The following is a 20,434-nucleotide window of genomic DNA, read 5'->3' as shown; positions in this document are numbered from 1 at the left end:
GCGGCAAGTGGATCCTGTCGTGACCTGACGGTGTGGGATCCAGGGGGATTATGATGGATAGAGATCGTCCAGAGGTGGGAGGTCAGGTCCAAGGATTTTCAGTGACTTATTGAGCATTGGCGGCTAGCTTGCGAGAGGCGCGTGTATACGCGCAGCATATAAAATTCGATCTATAGGTGAGTGACATCGATAGAGCTTATCTTGAAGAGATGTACAGTCAGAACCATCGAGCAGGGCGTGTAAAAGTCGACTTTCAATGCGCCGACTGGCCTGAACCCGCGTCCTCGTGTCGCTCACGTGAGGTCAACGCGGCTCATTGTTGTCATGTGTTGATGGCCTGCCCAAAATGCTTATTTGCTCGCGTCGCAATTCGAGCTTGATTCTCATCACCTTTTTTCTGCCACTCATCTCATCCACTCGGCCACTCTCGAAAGGTCGCTCTCGGAGTCTGCCTGTCGCGTTCCTCATGGGTGATGTCTCGGTGCGTGACTATCTCTCTCTCTCATACCATCGTATCAACGTTCACCACAGTCAGGCGTGTCCATGGGCGAGCCACCGGATCTCGAAATCGACAGCGACAGCGACAGCGAGCCCATAATCCCTATTCAACCCGAAATTCCCTCTTCACCGCGCAAGAATAAGCTATCATGTTTGCCCAATGCTCTTGTCTCCTCAAAAGAGCAGGGTCACCGGCTCGGCACCGACGCCCTGTTCCACCACAAGAATATAGATGCTCTATTACTCAAGGAGCTCGAGGATGCTCACGTCCATGACTCCAAGGATCTGCCCGAAGCTCTGTTTCCCGAAGACGCCTTTCCTATCACCTTGGACGACACCCTCGATCATCTGTTGCCCCTCGACAAAAGAGCAGATGGGTGGCCGGGTTGCCCTAATCTTTTAGAGCAGAAATGTGAGAGGGAACTTGCGGCTTTCTTCGAGGCGACCTGCGAAACCGTTCGCGAGTTCTACCTGGAAAATGGGGAAGCTTGGGACGAGGACAGGAGCTGGACAGCGGACTACTGCAACACGCCTCTGCCCGGAGGGTTCGTACCCCGCAAACCGGACATCGCTGCCCTTGTACTTCGTCGCGCGCTGGACTGGCTGAGTCTGCGATGTGATGGCCAGCACAAATGCAACGAGACTCTGATAGACGATATCACAGCCCAGCTCCACGATGGCGCCCTGAACTGCCTCACTGCTCAGGACGATAGGTTCTTCCACGTCGGTCTCGGTATGGCCGGGAGGAGGCTCTTCTTGGAATATTACGACCGATCTGGCTATATCCGCTCTCCTGCGTACAACATCCACATAAGCCTGATCTTCTTCCTACGGGTGTTGCTCGGCTTCACGATGTTGTCCAAACGGTTCCTGGGATATGATCCTACAATCACGCACCGCAATGGAAGGCGATACGTCACCATCGCCGGCAAGGAATATCGGATCATGGAAAGAATCAACAAGACACAGGGAATTCGGGGTCTAGGAACTGTCGTCTGGCGCTGCTCTTGCGACAACGAAGAATTCATCATCAAGAGTATCTGGGCCGATCGCACTCGAGCTCATACGGAAGACGAATATCTGAAGGCGGCTGCCGCAGCTGACGTTCCCGGCATCCCTACCCTAGTGGCGTTCGAGAAAGTCTGCATCGACGGTGTTCAAGTTTCGACGGCGACTATCCGGGAGAAAATCGGCGTGCCGGCTTCAGATTATGAAGCGCGAGACCTCGTTCGGCTCGTTATCAAGGAGCGCGGCATACCGATCTACTGCTTCTCGACGAGGACAGAGCTGCTATCGGGGCTGAGGGATATCGTGTACAGTGCGTTACGTTTCTTCTGACCCTCGAAGATTTGACTAACACGGCAATACAGCGCTATGGAAGCTTTGCGTCGATGCCAAAATTCTGCACGCGGACATCAACGATCAGAATGTGATGCTTAAGGCCAGCGCTACGCCGGGTCAGCGCCCTGGGCTACTCGTCGACTATAATTATGCGCGATTCCTGAACGAGGCGGCGCATGCCGCATCTGCCTGGAGGAGTGTAAGCACCTTGCTCGCCTTCGTAAGCGCATTGGCTGACATCTTGTTCTTCCACCAGTTGAAAGCCGTATTTGCGGCGTCGGACTTGCTCACCAAAGGCAAATATCGCGCGTTTAAGGCGCAGTACGACCTGCAATCGGTCCTGTACCTCCTTATTTGGATTTGCTGCTGTTATAGTGGCCCAAACGGCCAGCTGCGCAAGTTCAAGATCATGAAAACGGAGCTGGCTGATTGGCTGGCCATCGATGAGTACTCCGTCGGTTCAAACAAGAGCACCGTCATGAGCCTCAGCAACGTTACTTTTGGCAACTTCATGCGGGACACCTTCGACGAGTACTTCAACATGCTACAGACCTGTGTCTGGGAGCTTCGCCAGGTCATCATGGCCGACAGCGTCGATGCTCCGTTTGCCGAGGTGATTCGCATCTTCAACAAATATATCCCCAAGATACGGAAGAAGGAGAACTTGGGACCGCTTCCGGCTCCAGCGGTCAACCGGGAGACGGCACCTCGACGGCTTGCCGGCCGGAATGCAGAGGCACGAGCCTCTCGGGCTGGTCAGGATCCTGCACCGCCAGCAACCCCTCCTACCCAAGGCGACGAGTCGGCGGAGGGTCGCAACGGTGCGTCTACACTCTATCCACTGATTTCAGCATACTGACAATGAGCAGATGGATCCTCTACCGCTCAAGCGCGCGCGGAAGGCGACCGTGGCGAGGAGCAGCCCAAATCCCGCAAACATGGAGGAAATTGCGTAAGTACCGAAATCGTCTCTGAAGTCGCTGTACTGACGTCGATCGATTCCAGTATCATGACGCCTGCTTAGAGGCCCGTAGCAGGGAGCCTGGCAAGCCGTGCCTTCGCGCCGAGGCCGGGGCAAAGAAGCAGTCAAAGAAGAGTGCAGGTTCGAGCCGCTGACCTGGGGGCCTTCACTGGATGTATCGTGGTTATATAAATTATTACTTACTCCATTGTTCAACTGCGTCCGATACGAGGACCTGCGCATAGTGGTCATGAGTGAATCAGTCAACAGCTTGCCTTCTGACATGAGCAGAGCTGCAAGTCGGCCGCGAGGAGAACAAACTTCGCCCAATATCCGCCTCTTTCACGACCGTCAGCGGACAAGTAGTGACGACGGTGCTTGTTAGCGGGGTGAATCTGAATGGGTATGTTTAGACTGCTCAATACTTATAGTCACGAGAGCTCTTCGGAATCGCAAGTTCGACGACAGTCGACGCAGCGCGTGACATTCCACGAGACATGCAACAGGAAGAAGTCATATATATCGCGCTCAATGGTATGTATGTTCCCATTGAATCAGTTGACAATAAGTACAGTTTGGAACAGGCCGCGCTTGCGCCTAGCTGAATCGGTGATAATCCTTCGTGGCCAGGGTTCTGGGCTGCAGCGAGCGTCCAAGGCGGCTGACCCCGACGTGGAGACGCTGAAAAAAGCAGTACACTACACCATTTTTCGTCGTTTCGCAGCACGAGTCGCTGTCGCCATCCCCGCCTGATCGAACTGGGCGTGCTCCGTCGACGCGCGCGTCTTGCGCCGCGAGGGTGTCAGAATCCGAGTAAGGTTTGGTTTGTTGCTGGCGAGGGATGGCCCCCGAGGCGGCGCTGCGCGCGACTTCGCCCTCGTCGTCATGCCATGAGTTGGACCCGCCGGGGCGTCGAGGGCAGGTGAGGACGAGGGAGAAGGGTCTGTGCGCCTCTTCCTGCAGTTACGTTTCTTGCTGGCGACCGGGGAAGCCTGCTTGGACGCGATCGCCGCGTGCGCCTGAATCGCCCGCCGGGCCCGAATGTGGTTGTCGAAGACCGTCATGACATCGAGGTGCGTGATCTGCCTGTATTTCCTGAACATGATGAGGGTGCGCAGCTCGCAGACGATGTCTTTCAAGTCGTCGAAGTAGGGGTCGAAGGTGCGGTTGAGGAAGGCGCGGAATTTGGCGTCGCTGTAGAGGTACATGATGTCGGCCTTGCGGTTGCCGTCGCTGGTGTACCAAGGCGCCATCGGCGACTTTCGGATGTCGAAGCCCTGGCGAGGGGTGCTCGAGGGACCGGAGCAGGTGGCGCAGATGATCATAAGGACATAGAGAAATGATTCGAAATCGTGCCATGGTCCATGCTCGCTCTGGCGCGGAAAAAGCAGTATATCGCAAGCTGTGAACGGTAATGTTCCCTGTAAAATGTCAGCGATATTGATGAATCAGTGAGACTGTACAGCGTACCCCTCCCTCGTTGGCCGATCCGGTAGCGGGCTGCCCGCTTACGGAGACGGCGCTGGCGAAGTCAATGAGCATCCCTCGCGGCCTCGACGAACCCGGTTCAGTGTAGGCCCTGATGTTATCGTCGTTGATGTTGCCATGAAGAAAGTGCAGATCCTCGTAGACCGCTTCGTGCTCTGATGCAAAAGTCAGAATCGTCGTTTCCCAACGAAGACATAGAACTGCGTACCTTGCAGCGCATCAAGCATCCACTCAAGTAACTCTTCCTTCGACGAGAAATCCCTGGGTGGTCGTGCGTACGGCTGAAAAACAATGCGGCGAAGCACCAGGCGAGGGACATAATAGGGGACAATGGAGCGCTTCTTTCCCTGACGCGATTCACGCACGCGCACTGTCGTGTACGGCTCGCCGTCCGGACGCAGGACGAGCTCGTCGGATTCAGTCCTCAGCTGCGCGACCATCTGTACGCCCATCAGGAGCTCCCCTTCTTCGGCACCCTCTCTTTCGTCCACCCACACGCTTTTGATGACAAAGTCTTCGTCATCATCCGGGCACCGGCAGCGCCAGCAGACAGTCCCGCGTCCTAGCATAGTCGTCTTGATGTGTATTGTCTCCAAAATCTCGTATTCCTGTTGGCTAACCTTGAGGAAGCGCCGACCTTCTCGCAGGATGACATTGGGGTCAAAACCCAGAAAGGATTTATCAAGGACTGTCAAGCCCATGATGACCCGCGCAAAGAGTACACAGTGCTTATGCACGTTGAACTTGGGGGAGAGAACACGACCAGCACGATCGAAGTACGCCAATTGACAGGTGTCGCCTGCAAGAGCGAGCCCGAGATGAAATAGACGGTGTTCTTGCGTGGCGAAGATGTGCGCGGCACCAGTAGTGAGCTTCTGGACAGCTCTCGAGATGCCCTTCAAGGTAGACTCAATCTGCACGTCGCAGAGTATATGGCTCCACTGCAGATCGGCGGAACCTGCGTCGACCAACGCAAGCCCACATGACGCGACTTTGCTCCCGTCCACAAGCAGTCGAGAACTTTGAGTTACAGACCACCGACGTGGGACGCTAGGCAGAGGGTGTCGATTGTCTCCGTACAGAAGCCAGCTGATGCGTGTGAGCTTGTTCAGGAAGCTGGCCGTCGCGGAGGCGCGCTCGATGCGGTCTGCGCTATTCGAAAAATCGGGGTAGTATAGCCATTTCCAGTTGGTGAGATCGTAGAAATACTTTTCGCAGAGTTTGACTACGGCGTTGGGGGTGATAGCGAACGACGCCTTCGGGAAAAGGTCATTCGCCAGATTGGGTACGAAGGCGGATGATCGGTGAGTATCGGATACGACTTGTTTGTCTAGCGCGAGCGAGAGCGGGAGTTGCTGTATAGGTGAAGGAGGGAACGGAATGTCAGGATATCTCAACTCTTGCGTGGTATCGTGGCCTTCAGGCCCACCGGAGTGTGGCACTTGTTGCTGCGAGCGCACCATCTTCGGTGACTTGACTGCCTGGAAGACGAGAGATGCAAACTCGACAGTGCCGCGGCACTGTGCTGAATACTGGCTCGGGACGAAGAGCAGGGGCGATGGTTCTGGTCAAGCGACATCGTGACGCGGTGACAGTGACATGATCAATCGGAAGGCCGGGCCGCGAACGCCGCCTCGAAGACGCCTCGTTCCCAACACCGTTGGACAGGTCGCGTCTCTCCAAAGCCCTCTATACGTCGACCACGACTTGCTCTTTTCCAGGCACTTGACGCGGAGAGGACTCGTTTAGGATGGCTCTTCCCACCCACGGCCGCGTCGTACTCGAGACCACGGCTGGCGACATCGAGATCGAGCTCTGGTCGAAGGAGACGCCGAAGGCATGCCGCAACTTTATCACTCTGGCGCTCGAGGGTCTGTGAGTCTGTGACTCTGCAGGGAGGGGGGGACTGACTGGAAGCACGACAGGATACTATGACGGCGTGATCTTTCATCGGTGAGTGCGTGTTCGTGCGCAAATAGCCTAGGTGCATTCCGCACACTCCGGGGGTTCCACAGAGGGAGCTTGCTGGTGTGCTCTTGGGGAGGGCGGACACGCAAGGGACGCGAGACAAGATAACGTGAATGCTGAACTCGACCTAGGATCGTACCCGGCTTCCTGGTCCAGACGGGCGACAAGACAGGAACGGGAGCAGGCGGAGAATCTATCTATGGAGGTGCGCATGCTACGCTTGCAGTCTTTAGCATGTTCTGACCTTCCCATTCACCCTCCTCGCCACCAACCTTACTGCCGATCGCACCTTGGAACCTCAATGCACTCTACACCACACGACCTTCGATACCTTCCTCCATGCGTACCTGACACCCTTGCCACTCTGACCTTCACAACCTTTTTACCCCTCAGAACCCTTCGAGGACGAAATCCACCCCCGCCTCCGCTTCGCGCACCGCGGCCTCGTCGCAATGGCGAACAACGGCACCAAGAACACCAACGACTCCCAGTTCGTCATCACCCTCGACCGCGCGGATGAGCTGCACGGGAAGCACACGCTTTTTGGCCGCTGCGTCGGCGACACGGTGTACAACGTCATGAAGATTGGAGAGATGGGTAAGTGGGATCCCTTGGACTCGCGTACATCAAAGCTTACAACGCGTTCCCCTCCAGAAACGGACAAGAACGAGCGACCGCTATAGTGCGTACCTCTCTTGTCATTTGCATGGTGCAGGCCATTAATCTCCCTCGCAGCCCGCCGAAGATCCGGCGAGTCCGTGTCGTCGACAACCCGTTCGACGACATTGTCCCCCGCATCACTGCCGAGGAGAAGCGTGCGCAGCAGAGAGCGAGGGAGCAAGCGCAGCGTGAGCGCGAGGAGGAACAGAAGCGGCGGGGTGCGAAGAAGTGCGTCTTTCGTATCAGCTTCACTTTGGTGTCTCAGCTTCACTCTGGCTGCATACGTGCTGACATACCGCTCGCCCAGAAACGTCAAGTTGCTCAGCTTCGACGACGATCCCGGGGAAGAACCGGCAGTGCCGATTAAGAAGAAGGCGGTGGTGCGACCTGACCGTAAGTGTAACATCGCCCACACAGAATGTTTGCTGACACATTCCTCTTCTTGCGCGTGCCCCTCTGTTCCTGCTGATGCAACTACAACTACAACACTTCCTTCTACCACCAACACATTTCTCCCGGCCAGTTGTCGACCCCGCACCTGTGGCTCCTATACCCGACTTCGTCACACAACCGGGGAAGCCAACGAGGGTACTCAAGGCCAAGGAGGAAGAGGTCAAGCGACCCTCGGAAGAGCCTAAGGCGAAGAAGCGGGATAAAGAAAAGGATAAAGCGGAAGACATCGCCTCCATCCGCGCAAAGCATGCAGCCGAGCAGAGTGCATCACAGTACGCCTATATTATGGAAGTCGCCATTGCGCAAGACTAACGACCCTTTGCAGATCAGCGCGAGCGGCCGAGATCGCCCGCATGGAGGCCGATATCGCGAAGTTGTCCAAGAAGCGGGAGGGGTTAGTCGATCATCCGTTTCTCGTTTTCACTCTTCTACCATTTGCGCTCTTCTCACATTCACGCTCTTCTAACCACCCTATCGCAGCTACGACTCGGACGACGAGCCCGCGAAGAAGAAGCAGAAGCGCTCCTACCTCTCGGAGGAGCTCGCCAAGTACGCGAAGGGCCGCGGCGTGCACAAGAAGGGCAAGCGGAAGGACGAGAGCGACGTGCTCGCCGCGCTCGACAGCTTCCGCGGGAAGCTGCAGGGCGCGATGGCGGTGGTCGACGACGAGGGCGAGAAGGGCGGGAGAGATGCAGGGGTGGGAGGTGTGGGAGTGGGAGGTACGGGAGTGGGAGGTGTGGGGGCAGAGGGCATGGAAGAGGGCGAGACGCGCCCCGCGGGCGAGGAGCCGGGTGTGGAGGTGGACGACGATACGGACTTCCTCGGGCATGAGTTGCGGTTCCCGAAGGACAACGCGGAGGAGGTGGGGAAGGCGGAGAGGGACTACGAGGTCATTGACCCGCGAGCGCGGGGGGCGCAGGCGAGGGCGGAGGAGAAGGAGCGCAAGGCGCGGTCGATGAAGGCGCGCGGCGGGGGTGGAGGGCGCCGGCGGTGACGTTGTGGGCAGGATTACTCGATCGTACTGATGTGCTTGCTTTGTAATCTGACCCCTCTGCTATGTGCGCAGAGTCTGTAGTCAGTTTGAGAAGTCCTTTAAGTCATATTCGGTTTTGGCCTTTCACCTGCAGCGACTGGAGGACAGCGGATCGCGGCCACGAGGCTATCACGTGTCAGTCACTGGCCTGTGATGGCGATCAACAACGGCTTGATCCCAACTACCACCACCTCTGCGTTTTTGCGAGCGAAGCGGAAAGCCCTTACCATCACACACTATACTCCTTCTCATTGGCGTCAACGTCAAAAATTATTCAGCCTCGCTCGCCGTGATATTCAGGTGCGAATGCCCGCTGCGTCGTCGCCTGATGCACTCTGACTGTTCACCCAGATACCTATGGAACCTGCGAATTCCGCCGTCCATCCCTGCAATGCGGTCCCCTCGCAGGATCTGGAACCCTCACGCGTCTCTGACGAAGCAGACGACGGCCCTCGCGAGTACCCCGACGTGGGCCTTCCCGTGTGTCCCGACCCGTATATCCTACGAACGCGCATAAACCGAAATGCGATGTTTGGTGTCGAGAAGACTACCGCGCGAAGTGGAGTCATCATTAGCCGAGGACTCTTTCCCGATCATGCATTTCCGATTGCTCCCTCCGAGTTCATTTACGGCCTCGACAACTTCGCGTACAGCCTCGATGACCTTCGATGGCTCCTCGATTACCCATCTCTTGACCTCGCATCTGGAGACAGGGAGCGCAAGATGGCGGCTTTTCTGAATCGCCTAGTACAAATCTGCTGGATCGCGCACGAGGACCTCGGCGAACCCGTTCCAGACACCCCTCGCCAGTGGATCACAACGCAGACCTCTCGGCTCACACCAGAAGGAGAGGTCGAACACTTCCCTGGAATTGCTCTCGTCGAGGCGGGCGTTGAGCCGCAGTGGCGTGATGTCCTATGCGACGTTCAGATGGCTCCGACGGAGGATGAGCTGCCGGACGCATTGTATCGACTGTCCTGCGGGGCCTACAATATGTTCGCTTCCCAGGAGGATCGCCTATTCTCCGTCGGCCTTGCCATCGCTGGAGACACCTTCCAGCTGGTTTACCATGATCGGGCCGGCCGAGTCCTGTCGGATACATTCGGAACACATATCGATCCCATTTTCTTCCTTCGTACCATTCTGGGCGTGTCCCTCCTCGACAAATCCTTCGGAGGCAAAGACACGAGCATCGTCACCTGTGACGGACGACGCTTCGTGTCCGTGGGCGGGCTGGAGTACGAAATACTCGAGACGCTCTCGCTGAGCCAGGATCTTCACGGGAGTGGTACCATCTGCTGGCGGTGTCGTCGCGATGATAGTAGCGAGAACTTCGTCGTCAAGAGCGTCTGGGCGGATATGGAACGCAAGCACTCGGAAGGCGACTTACTCAAGCTCGCTAGCGCGGTAGATGGAGTACCGGAGCTGGTCTGCGAGACAGCTGTCTCTCGAAGTGACGGTACCCCATGCACGACAAGGTGGTGCGAAGTCCTCCATCCGTCGAATCGCTGGGCCCGGAGGTATCTTCCCCAGCTTGCGCTGCGTCGCCTAGTTCTGAGGCCTTATGCAAAACCGCTGGAGGACTTCGCATCCAAGGAGGAGTTCCTTGGCGCGTTCCGAGACGCAGTAGCAGGTGCGCACTACTGATGACACGGCGTATCGATGGCTGATAGCCTTACAGCGCATCAGAAGCTCTACGAGGACTATAACCTTCTCCACTGCGACATCAGCGACAACAATATTATGCTTCGCGAGTGCCCTGGCTCGCCCATGCGTCGCGGCCTCCTTATTGACTTCGACTGTGCTGCCCATGTCACGGGTGCCCGTCATATGAGGACGGCGTTCACGGGGTATCGAACAGTACGTCGTACTAACACGTTCAACGGATATGATACTTGGATACTCACTCTTTGTCAGGGCACTCTTCGTTTCAAGGCATTCGACCTCCTTCTTCATCAAGGTCGTATGCATGGGCTGTGGCATGACCTCGAATCGTTCCTGCACGTCCTCATAATCGCATGCGCAAGCTACGTGGGGCCGTCCTGCACGCCCCGACAAGATGTCGACTTGTGCGCCATCCCTCTGGAGCCATGGCTAGTGAGTGACGGCGCTCGCAAGGCGCACATCATGCGCAAACTTGGAAACGAGGAGTTCCGCGCTTTTCTGGACAGCGTGGTTCACCCGTACTTCGACGACTTCAAGGTCATCGTTTGCGAGCTGCGATCCGTCATCATGGGCCCTCGAGAGCAAGTCTTGCACCATCTGGATGTGCTGGACGTCCTTGATCGCCACATCGAGACTCAACGGCTTGCACGGCAAGGCGACGCGACATTCACCGCTTCCCATTCCCCGCAGGCCTTGCTCGAGACGAATTCGAGGTGCCCGAAGAGAAGGCGACAAGACAATGAAGAAGGTGTCTTGTCGCCAACAAGCCATCCGAGCTCCCAGAGCCATTGCGTCAGTCAGGAATTGGAACAGCCTTTGGCCTGCAAGTATTCTGCAGCGTTGTATCGATCCAAGGATAAGCCGGACCATCTTGACTGTCAGGACCGCCAAAAGCGACCAAAGTTTGCATAGATCGATGGGCATGCGGTGACTAGTACAAAGATTGGCGAGTCCGAAAGGGTGCAGGAAATCTGTGTATGTGGCCAGCCGCGCAGTCTAGGATCACAGTGGTAGGGCTCAATGTACTTGCTCAGGCTGCGTTGCTCGAGCACTATGGTCATTGCGCAGTTGAAAAAAAAGCCCTTTCATGTCCTTTAATCTTTCTTTGTATCCGGGAAAGCTTGAATCAGACATATTTCCTCACTGCCCAGAACTGTGTTAAACTTTCTGCGTCCACGAGGCAATCACGTGAAATGCGTGTTCGCGCCAACATCTCAGCCCGCGCTTGTCCCTAATCACCACCATCTGTTATAGAAAATATTCCTTCACACGAGCGCACTCAACTCTTTATTCGTTTCCCCGACGATAGAATATCCCTCGCGCACTCACGCAACTCAGGTGCGAATCCACGCTGCTCCGCTCGAAAAACGCTAATCTTCCATGCAGGATCTAATGTCGTCTTCAAGCATCTCGCTCTATCCTTGCGACATGGAAAGGCATTCGCCGGACACTCAATCCCCATCCCTCGATGCTGCATACGACGACTCAGAGGATGAATCGGATGATGAAGTCTTGATATATCCCGACGATCCCCTTCCCGAGTGCTCCGAGCCGTACAACCTACGAACTCGCGTAGACAAGGACGCCATAGACGGTGTCGAGAAGACGACAGCCACCATTAAAGGCATCATCAGTCGTGGACTCTTCCCCGACGATGTCTTTCCCGTCGATCCCTCCGAATTTACCCATGTTCTCGACGATATCTCATACAGTGTCAGTGATTCGCACTGGCTGCTCGATTACCCACCTCTTGACCTGGATCCTGGGGAGCGAGCCCGCGCTATGGCTCACTTCCTCAATCAGTTCGTCCAACTTGCCTGGCAAGCGCACAACTCACTCCACGAGCCCGTACCGGATACTCCTCGTCAATGGATCGTTACTAAGTCCCCACGTGTCATGCTCAACGGAGAAATCGAGCACTGTTATGGACTCGCGCTCGTTGACGCCGACATCGAGTCTCAGTGGCGGGACGTCCTCTGCGACGTCCAGATGGCACCGACGGAAGATCTTATGGCGGAGGCTGTGCATAGGATCTCCACCGGATCTGCGAACATGTTCGCCTCGCAGGAGGATCGCCTGTTCCATGTCGGACTCGCGGTGGCGGGGGACAACTTCCAGCTGGTCTATCAGGACCGTGCGGGACGTGTCCTCTCCGAAGTGCTCGATATCCACGCCGACGCCATCCTCTTCGCTCGCATTATTCTAGGCCTGGCGCTTCTCCCTAAGTCCCTCGGCGGAAAGGACGAGAGCATTGCCTCGCGAGACGGTCGACGCTTCGTGACCGTTGGCGACGTGGAATACGAGATTTGCGAGACCCTCTCCGTCAGTCGAAAGTTGTGCGGGAGCGGCACTATCTGCTGGCGATGCCGCAGACAGGGCTGTTCCGAGGACTTCGTTATCAAACATATCTGGGCAGACTTGGAGCTCAGTCACTCCGAAGGCGACCTCCTCAAGCGAATCAGTCATCTAGATGGAGTTCCTGATCTCATCTGCGAGGAGAAGGTCTTGCGCGGTGACGGTTCACCGTGCACGACGATGTGGTGCGCGATGCTTCACCCTATGAAGCGGTTCGGCAATCGGGTAGCCGTCCCCCAGCTTGAGCTGCGGCGTCTGGTGCTTCAGCCGTGTGCGCGCCCGCTGGCGGACTTTGCTTCCAAAGAAGAGTTCCTCGTCGCCTTCCGCGATGCCGTTGAAGGTAGGATTTCTTGCTTCCGATCCGAGTACAGCCGCTTACGCACGTCGCAGTGCATCAAGTACTCTACTATATGCACGACCTCCTCCATTGCAATATCAGCGACAACACCATTATGCTCCGAGGGCAGGGCGGCTCGTCTCCGCGTCGGGGACTCCTCATCGCCTTCGACAGCGCGGTCCTCGTGACGGATCAAGCCGAGAAGACTGCGTACATGGGCTATAGAGCGGTACGTGTCCTGATGCGAAGTCATGGTGCTCACTCATCCCATCCCACAGGGTACCCTTCCGTTCATGTCATACGAACTCCTACGGTACAGGCGCGTCAGACACGGTCCATGGCACGACCTCGAATCCTTTCTCTACGTCCTCATCTTCGTCTGCGCAACCTGCGCCGGCCCGCACGGGACGCGACGCAAGGAATTTGAGCTCTCGAATTCTCCGTTGGCGCCTTGGCTCGTCGGAAACGGAGAGTACAAGGAGGAGGTCATTCGCACATACGATGACAATGCCTTCAGCGCGTTCCTGGACAGCGTCTTCGATCCCTACTTCGATGACCTGAAAAACCTGGTTTGCGAGCTTCGAATCGCTATTATGCGCAGGAGTAAGACAAAGGTTTGTCATGAGGACGTTCTAGACATTCTCGACCAGTGTATTGAGCTTAGACGGCCAGCGGCAGGGGTATATACTTTTTGATCTAATGACTTCGATATATTGTCACTGGAGTGTATATTGAGACAGAAAGGCATCTGATACGACCTTCCTGCCCTCGACCAGCCGCATACAATAGTGTATAACATGCCAGCGGGCTGCAACCACGAGGCCGTCACGTGATAACTCTGTTTGTCGCTGATTGTGCTGATGGCAATATCACCACGCGGCGAACGGCGACGGCTTGACCTGAACCATCACCGTCCTCGATTTTCTTGCCAATTCAGTGCATCCACTTTCACCGGAACATCCTGCGACCTCTTTGATCACCCTCGAGAACAGTCTTGGCTCGCGCGCATCGCCACTCAGGTTCGAATAATCCCTGCGCGCTCGTTCGATGAACACATGCTTACCATTCAGCCAGGAAGTCATGTCTCCCACGAAGCCTCCCCCTCATCCTTGCAGTCCTGGCTCGGCAGATGCCACAGCCTCCCCTATCTCTGACGAGATCGCCAGTGGCAAATTGCGTTATCCCGATGCGCGCCTTCCCGAAGCCCCCTACCCCTACCTCCTACGGACTCGCGTCAACAAGGAGGCTCTTTCCGATGTAGAGCGAACAACTGTTCGAAGCTGCTCCATTATCAGCCGTGGTCTCTTCCCCGATGATATCTTTCCCGTCGAGCCCGCCGAGTTGGTCGTAGACCTTGACAAGATCACCTACGACCTCGATAATCAGCGCTGGTTGCTGGACTATCCGTCCGTGCAGCTGCCTCCAGGAGATAGGGAGCGCGAGATGGCGGCGTTCCTCAACCGGTTCGTTCGACTTGCTTGGCAGGCGCATGTCGAACTCGGAGAGCCCGTCCCGGACACGCCCCGTCAATGGGTTCCGACGAGAAGTCCGCGTCCCTTTCTCGATGGGAAGGTTGATCGCGTCCCCGGAATTGCGCTCATCGATGCCGACGTCGACCCGGAATGGTCGGACGTCCTATGCGATATCCAGATGGTGCCGACAGAGGACGATATGCCGGAAGCTCTCCATCGCCTTGCCACCGGAGCTTTCAACCTCTTCGCATCTCAGGAGGACCGCCTATACTGCGTGGGCGTCGCCATTGCCGGGGACAGCTTCCAGCTGGTGTACCACGATCGGGCAGGCCGCGTGCTGTCGGATGCGACCAGTATCAACGAGGATCCCATCCTATTCGCCCGCATCATCCTAGGTCTGTCGCTCCTCGACGAGTCTGTCGGGGGGAGGGACACGAGCATTGTGTACCGGGATGATCAGCGCTTCGTAACCGTAGGAGGAGTGGAGTACGAGCTATTGGAGACGATCTCCTTCCGCAGGGAAATCGAAGGAAGTGGGACCACCTGCTGGCGTTGTCGTCGAGAAGATAGCAGCGAGGACTTCGTCATCAAGAGCGTTTGGGCCGACATGGAGCGCGTGCACACCGAAGGCGATCTCCTCCGGCGGGTCAGCAGCCTGGACGGGATACCGGATCTGGTCTGCGAGGAGCCTGTTTCCAGAGGGCCTGGGAAGCTGTGTACGACAAGCTGGTGCGAAGCTCTTCACCCGATGTATCGTTTCGCCACCAAGGCGACCGTACCTCAGCTCATTCTTCGTCGTCTGGTCTTACAACCCTACGCGCGCCCGCTGCATGATTTTGCGTCCAAGGAAGAGTTGCTTGGCGCGTTTCATGATACCATCGGGAGTGAGTTTTCTTTTTCCAGTCATACAAGTGTTGTTAATTGACTGTCTTCGCAGCGCATCAGAAACTCTACGACGTGTACGATCTGCTCCATTGCGACATCAGCGACAACAACATCATGCTTCGCGCGCGCCCGGGATCGGCTCTACGCCAGGGGCTTCTCATAGACCTGGACTTTGCCATCCGCGTCGAACGACTTGGACAATGGAAGATGGCTCCCATGGGCTATAAGGCTGTATGTTGCTCTGTTTGGTATTGTACTTCGCAGGCTAATTGAATGCCGCCTCTAGGGTACTCTTCCGTTTATGGCTTGCGACATTCTCCGATACAAGCGCATCACGCAAGGACCACGGCACGACCTCGAGTCCTTCCTACATGTTCTCATGTTCATCTGCGCGAGCTACGCAGGACCGTCCAACACGCCACGCAGGGATCTCGATCTGCATGATACTCCGATGCAGCCCTGGTTGGTAGGAGACGGCGCCGCTAAGGACAAGATCATGCGTGTCTACTCGGACGACGAATTCCGAGCTTTCCTCGATGCTATCTTTCATCCGTACTTCGACGATCTCAAGGACGTCGTTTGCGATATGCGGAAGATCGTCATGTGCCGCGACGAAACTCCCCGTCACGAGGAAATGCTCGACGTCCTCGACCGGCACATCAAGGCGAGGCGATTTGTCCTCTCAAACCGTCCCATCTCGCCCCCAACCTCTCCTCGTACCTCGCCCATCCCGTCATCGTCGGAAACCCAGGCATCACCGAAGCGGAAGCGGCCTTCCGCGGAGAATCGACCATCGTCACAGTCAACATCGCACGGCAGTGCTGGGGGTCCTCTGCCGACGCCTAGCCGAACGCCGAGGTCGACGAACTCATGCGCCACCGAGGTCTCCGAAAGAACACTGTTTGACTCGAGCTGTGGGGTGACGGAGCAGCTATCGGGAAAGATGTTTGAATGTAGTAGTAGCGCACCTCACTCGCCGAAGCGACAAAAAATGGTGTAGCGCGTTGGCTATTGGGTCGTATCTATAACAGAGATAATAAATTCCGACGATGTCTCCTTAGTTGCGTGACCAGCTGAACTGCTATCCCGTTCTCGCTCGATCCGTAAGATATGTGAAATGCGATGTGATAGACAACCGAAGTATTCAATCGATCCACAGCGGACGCATTCCACCGTCTTGTGTAATTCGACTACTTTCGCACGTCGGGGAGATCCAATACATGCCAATATACTTTCGAGAGGAACATCGGTAGGTAGTATGTAGGGCAGTGATATACCCAAGACAGTGCAGTACTGCGACCGCACGGTTCTTCATGACGGTGCAGGTGCTTTAGCCTTCTGCTTCTTCGGAAGCTTAAACCCAGAGTCTACGCACTTCCAGCATAGCCAAGTGGTGTAGCTCTGCCCTTCTTTCAATGGCGCGCAACGTTCGTGGTACTAGGACGGAAAGTCAGCAGAATTGCGTCAAATTGGAACGGAGACCTCTTACTAAGACTCGACATTTCGGATTCCTGCACTCCACGACGCGCTCGCCTTTCAAAGCCTTCTTGCCACACGGGGTGCAGTCCTCTTCAAAGTATGGCGAGTTGCTGCCTTCACTCACCCGCGCGCGTTTCCTTCCTGTCTTACGTAGCTCCGAGGCCTCTTCCGCGCCTACATTGAACAATGTTCAGTCAGAAGTTCAAGGATGATGGGTTCATCACTCACCGTCCGCCTGACTGCCAGAGGCCCCTCCGACGCCACGTATTCGACCGCGCTTCTTAGCCGCCGTTGCAGGATGGTGCGCCTCGGGGGCTTTCTCTTCACGAAGCTTGATTCTGGGGATATGCTTGTCGAGCACCTTGATGACCTCCATATGTGTTGGCGGAGGGTCGTCGCGCATGATTACCCGCCGAAGGTCATAGACACACTTCTGGACATCGTCCCAGTATGGATGGAATGTCTCCTTCATGAAATCGCGGAACATGTCTTTGTCCTTCGGCCTCAGATTGAGCACTGCGGCCTTGTTTGCGCCAGCGTAGGACTCCTCCATCTGTAGCCATCCGTATATCTTTGACTCCTTCATATCGGACACGCGTAGACGACCGCTTGGGCCGGCAAAGCAAACGCATGTCCAAATGACGAGGCATAAGAGCGATTCCAGGTCATGTCGAAGTTCCGGCGCGAAGCGGTCAGGCCACATGAGTATGTCTGAAGCAGCGAATAGCGGGCCACACTGATGAGCCCTGGTCAGCTAGCGGAGGGATCATGGAAAACGAGCACTCACGCTGCGAAGTGCACTCGACGCTCCTTCGCGTTTCTCGTCGAGTGCAGTACTGTAATTCTCATCAATGAGTAGCCCCCTACGAAGCGTTTCGGGTGCGGCGCCGGCGATGACCCTCAGCAACACATTCTTGTCATTGATGTCGCAGTGCAGCGTATTCGCCTTATTGTAAAGTCCATCATGCGCTGTCAACGAAAAATGCATCAGCTCGAGGCTAAGGTTAATGGAAAACGACAATCACGCACCGTAGACGATATCGCGGATGGCGGACAAGAACTCGGTCTTGCTTGCGAACTGGTGGAGAGGGACACCTATCTCCTTCACGACCAAGCGTGTGAGGTCACGTACTTCGAAGACGACTTTGCAGTCTTTGCCGTACGTCAAGCCCTCTCGGATGGTCTCCGTCGACAACAAGTGGCCGTTGTGGCGAACACGCTCGTATCCCACAAGCGTCGGAACACCCTCCACGCCAGCTTTGTTCGCTCGGTCGAGGAAGAAATCCTCACTGTGCGCGCGAGTACGGTCGGCCCAAGCGCTCTTGATCGCGACGGACTCGCGTTCCTGTTTGGCGTCGTCCTTTGCACCCTCTCCGCCGCCCTGTCCACCCCCTCCTTCGCCGTCTCCGCCATCTCCTCCGCCCCTTTCCCCACCATCCTTCTCCGATTCCTTGACCTCGACGCCTTGCCAAACTACCGTCCCAAGCCCCCGAATGCCGGCCGCCTGAGTCAAGTTCTTGACAAGCTCGTATTTCTTCCCGTCGATGACAACGTAGCGCTTGCCGCCATCATGGATGATGGTAGGATCGAAACCCAGCCTCCCTCGATCAGCAATCGTGAGCCCCATGAAGATCCGCAGAAACCCTTCCGGGTCAGCATGTATATCGAGCGGCAGCGATTGAATGCAGCCAGCACGGTCGCAGTAGCTGATGAAGCAGAGTTCGCCGATGAACGCGACGCCGATGTGATGGTGTCGCTCGTCCTGCGCGGAGAGCGTGTTCAACGCGCCATCGAACAGCTGAGCGGAGGCGTCGCTCTTGTCTCGCACGTTGCTCTTCAGCTGACCGTCGGCGATGTGGTTCGTCCAGTCCGCCTCCCGTCCCTCGGGGACGAGTGAAAGGTCGGGCTTCCTGGAGGCGACTCCTCCGTTCAGAGGTGTATCGCAGAAGTCGGCCGACCACCTTCGCTTTTCAGCCGGAAGCGGCTTCTCGTGCTCGGCGTAGATAGCCCTGATCTCGTCGCCCAGGTTGTCGAGGAAGGTGGCGAATGGGCGCTCCTGATGCTGCTTCTTGAGGTTCGGGCAGTCCCATCGGTCGTTCGCATACATCGGCGTCGGACCAGCTTTCAGCGCGTCGAGCACAACGTCGGGCGCGACGGCAAAGGCATCACTGGGGAACACTTTCTCCGTGAGGCCTTCGACGTCTGTCGCGATGGCGTCCTTGAGCTCTTTATTCAGGAACGCATCCATGTTGGGGTGATACCCGAACGACTGCACGCCCAGTGACTTGCCGGTTTTGTTGCGATCGTCATGTAGAGCAGCGAGTATCGCGTGGGGCTGATTCGATATCTTGTTACGACGCAAGGAGGCGGCGACGTAAGGCCTTGTTGGTATGTCGAGTTCACTGTCACTGTCCGGGTCCGGTGGCAGGCTCCAGCCGCTCTTCTGCAGTCATGATCAGGGCAATATCGGGTAGCAGGGCAGACCACGCACCTGAATGTCGCTCATAGCGAACAAAGCCCTGTTCTTATCCCGCAAAAAGATCTGGAGGTGCTAAAGACTCCGAAGATTGCGTCTGGTGAGGCGACGAGAGAGAGTGGACGAAGACTAGGTCAAGCTGAGAGGAAGAGAGAAGAAAAATGTACGAAGGCAACAGGGTGAGTGGCCGAGGAGAAGAGAGCCAAGTTTGGGAGCCCAAGCGCACGCCGCGACGCGGCCAAATACCTTTTCGGGCCTGCCTGAAAACAATGGGGCGCATGGCAATCACGTGATGGACACGAGGACTGGGCGCGGGCAAATGTCAGATCGTCCCTTACCGACGGTCCCGAAGGCCCGACTGCAGTTCAGCCCGAGTGCGTCGCCGACAACGAGCTGGTCAAGTTTCTGACGCTCTCGTTGTGCACCGCTGGTGTCAACCGCGTTCATGAGGTAATTCTGAACGACTTTTTCCTGGAACCAGAATTTGTGCGTCAGGTTCATTGCTATAAGTCAGCGCGAGTTACTTACCTTTCAGCTGAGCCTTATATGCTGGCAACCTGCTCATGCCGAGCCCCTAAACTTGACAAGTCCACCCCGACGGCACCAGACTAAACTCACAAGAGGCTGACACTGGTCCATCGCCTTTGCTACCAACGGACTCTTATCTTCTCCGCTAGTCGTCCGTTGATGCACCACGCCCAGCGGCTCACGACTTTTGCTACACCCGTGCTCGACCCCTGCGACCTGGACATGAACTTGCCACATGCTCTCGACATCAGCATCGATGCGACGCACCTCCTATGGACAACATCCACCACGGCGCAACTGCCAATATTAGCCTCTCCCTAGACGCCCGAGGATCTGCTCGGACCGACTTCCCCGTGCTCGATGACAGCGGCAGCGCTCTACGGAAGGGTTCTTTCCCGGTACGATGCAAGCTCGCGATATCGAGCGCGCTGAAAGCCAGGCGCCGTGTCATCACCGCGGCTGACCAGCTATTCAAGATCGAGCCCTAGCGATTGTTCAGCCCCAGCGACGAGCCCAACACGACTGATGAGACCTACTGGGCAGTGCTCGCCGTACCTAACCATCGAAGATATTAGACTATTCAAACGCGAATCCGCTGGCCGGCCTGACCTCAACGGCCATGCGAGTCAGGCAGAACTGCAAGTCGAACGACGCCGTCTGAGGCCCAACTCTGCGCCTATCTCATGAGCGAACCGTCCTCGACCGAGGACGCGAGGATGCTCTCCGAGCAGAGAAGGCTGCGTCGGGCGGTCAGCATGTCATTGCAACGCTCGACGAATCACACTCCGCATCTGCGACCTGCGTCCGAGCTCTTTTCAACAAGGCCTTCGCCCCG

The 20,434-nt window shown here is 56.5% G+C and overlaps 5 protein-coding genes across 5 annotated transcripts; 3 read left to right on the top strand and 2 right to left on the bottom strand.

The window, feature by feature from the left end:
- Positions 1–466: 466 nt before the first annotated feature.
- On the top strand, positions 467–3,166 carry SCHCODRAFT_02676695 (uncharacterized protein; the record flags this gene model as incomplete). The annotated part of the gene is made up of 6 exons (XM_003033049.2): positions 467–481; positions 532–1,816; positions 1,869–2,038; positions 2,096–2,660; positions 2,709–2,791; positions 2,845–3,166. The coding sequence occupies 6 exons, from the start codon at positions 467–469 to the stop codon at positions 2,953–2,955; spliced, it is 2,229 nt and encodes a 742-aa protein (XP_003033095.1). The 3' UTR covers positions 2,956–3,166.
- Positions 3,167–3,272: 106 nt separating this feature from the next.
- On the bottom strand, positions 3,273–5,834 carry SCHCODRAFT_02571217 (uncharacterized protein). The gene is made up of 3 exons (XM_003032445.3): positions 4,497–5,834; positions 4,271–4,443; positions 3,273–4,221 (listed from the first exon to the last, which is right to left on the bottom strand). The coding sequence occupies exons 1-3, from the start codon at positions 5,749–5,751 to the stop codon at positions 3,499–3,501; spliced, it is 2,151 nt and encodes a 716-aa protein (XP_003032491.1). The 5' UTR covers positions 5,752–5,834; the 3' UTR covers positions 3,273–3,498.
- A 97-nt stretch (positions 5,835–5,931) lies between these two features.
- Positions 5,932–8,498, top strand: SCHCODRAFT_02617430 (cyclophilin-like protein). Its single transcript, XM_003033048.2, has 10 exons — positions 5,932–6,159; positions 6,214–6,241; positions 6,388–6,461; positions 6,650–6,853; positions 6,911–6,938; positions 6,992–7,144; positions 7,224–7,309; positions 7,440–7,641; positions 7,695–7,763; positions 7,850–8,498. Exons 1-10 carry the CDS (start codon positions 6,039–6,041, stop codon positions 8,361–8,363), a joined length of 1,479 nt encoding a protein of 492 aa, XP_003033094.2. The 5' UTR covers positions 5,932–6,038; the 3' UTR covers positions 8,364–8,498.
- A 57-nt stretch (positions 8,499–8,555) lies between these two features.
- On the top strand, positions 8,556–16,116 carry SCHCODRAFT_02698681 (uncharacterized protein; the record flags this gene model as incomplete). The annotated part of the gene is made up of 10 exons (XM_050346923.1): positions 8,556–8,702; positions 8,754–10,035; positions 10,084–10,262; positions 10,320–10,780; positions 11,474–12,762; positions 12,813–12,988; positions 13,038–13,373; positions 13,834–15,115; positions 15,169–15,347; positions 15,403–16,116. 10 exons carry the CDS (start codon positions 8,556–8,558, stop codon positions 16,114–16,116), a joined length of 6,045 nt encoding a protein of 2,014 aa, XP_050200900.1.
- Positions 16,117–16,226: 110 nt separating this feature from the next.
- On the bottom strand, positions 16,227–19,129 carry SCHCODRAFT_02686200 (uncharacterized protein). The gene is made up of 6 exons (XM_003032443.3): positions 19,087–19,129; positions 17,625–19,038; positions 17,383–17,564; positions 16,824–17,331; positions 16,606–16,769; positions 16,227–16,553 (listed from the first exon to the last, which is right to left on the bottom strand). Exons 1-6 carry the CDS (start codon positions 19,099–19,101, stop codon positions 16,428–16,430), a joined length of 2,409 nt encoding a protein of 802 aa, XP_003032489.1. The 5' UTR covers positions 19,102–19,129; the 3' UTR covers positions 16,227–16,427.
- Between the last annotated feature and the right edge of the window lie 1,305 nt (positions 19,130–20,434).

Source organism: Schizophyllum commune, assembly GCF_000143185.2.
Source record: "Schizophyllum commune H4-8 unplaced genomic scaffold SCHCOscaffold_4, whole genome shotgun sequence".
Classification (NCBI taxonomy): Eukaryota; Fungi; Basidiomycota; class Agaricomycetes; order Agaricales; family Schizophyllaceae; genus Schizophyllum; species Schizophyllum commune.
Note: the sequence above shows the minus strand (reverse complement) of the source record. Positions and strands in the feature narration are given on the sequence as shown.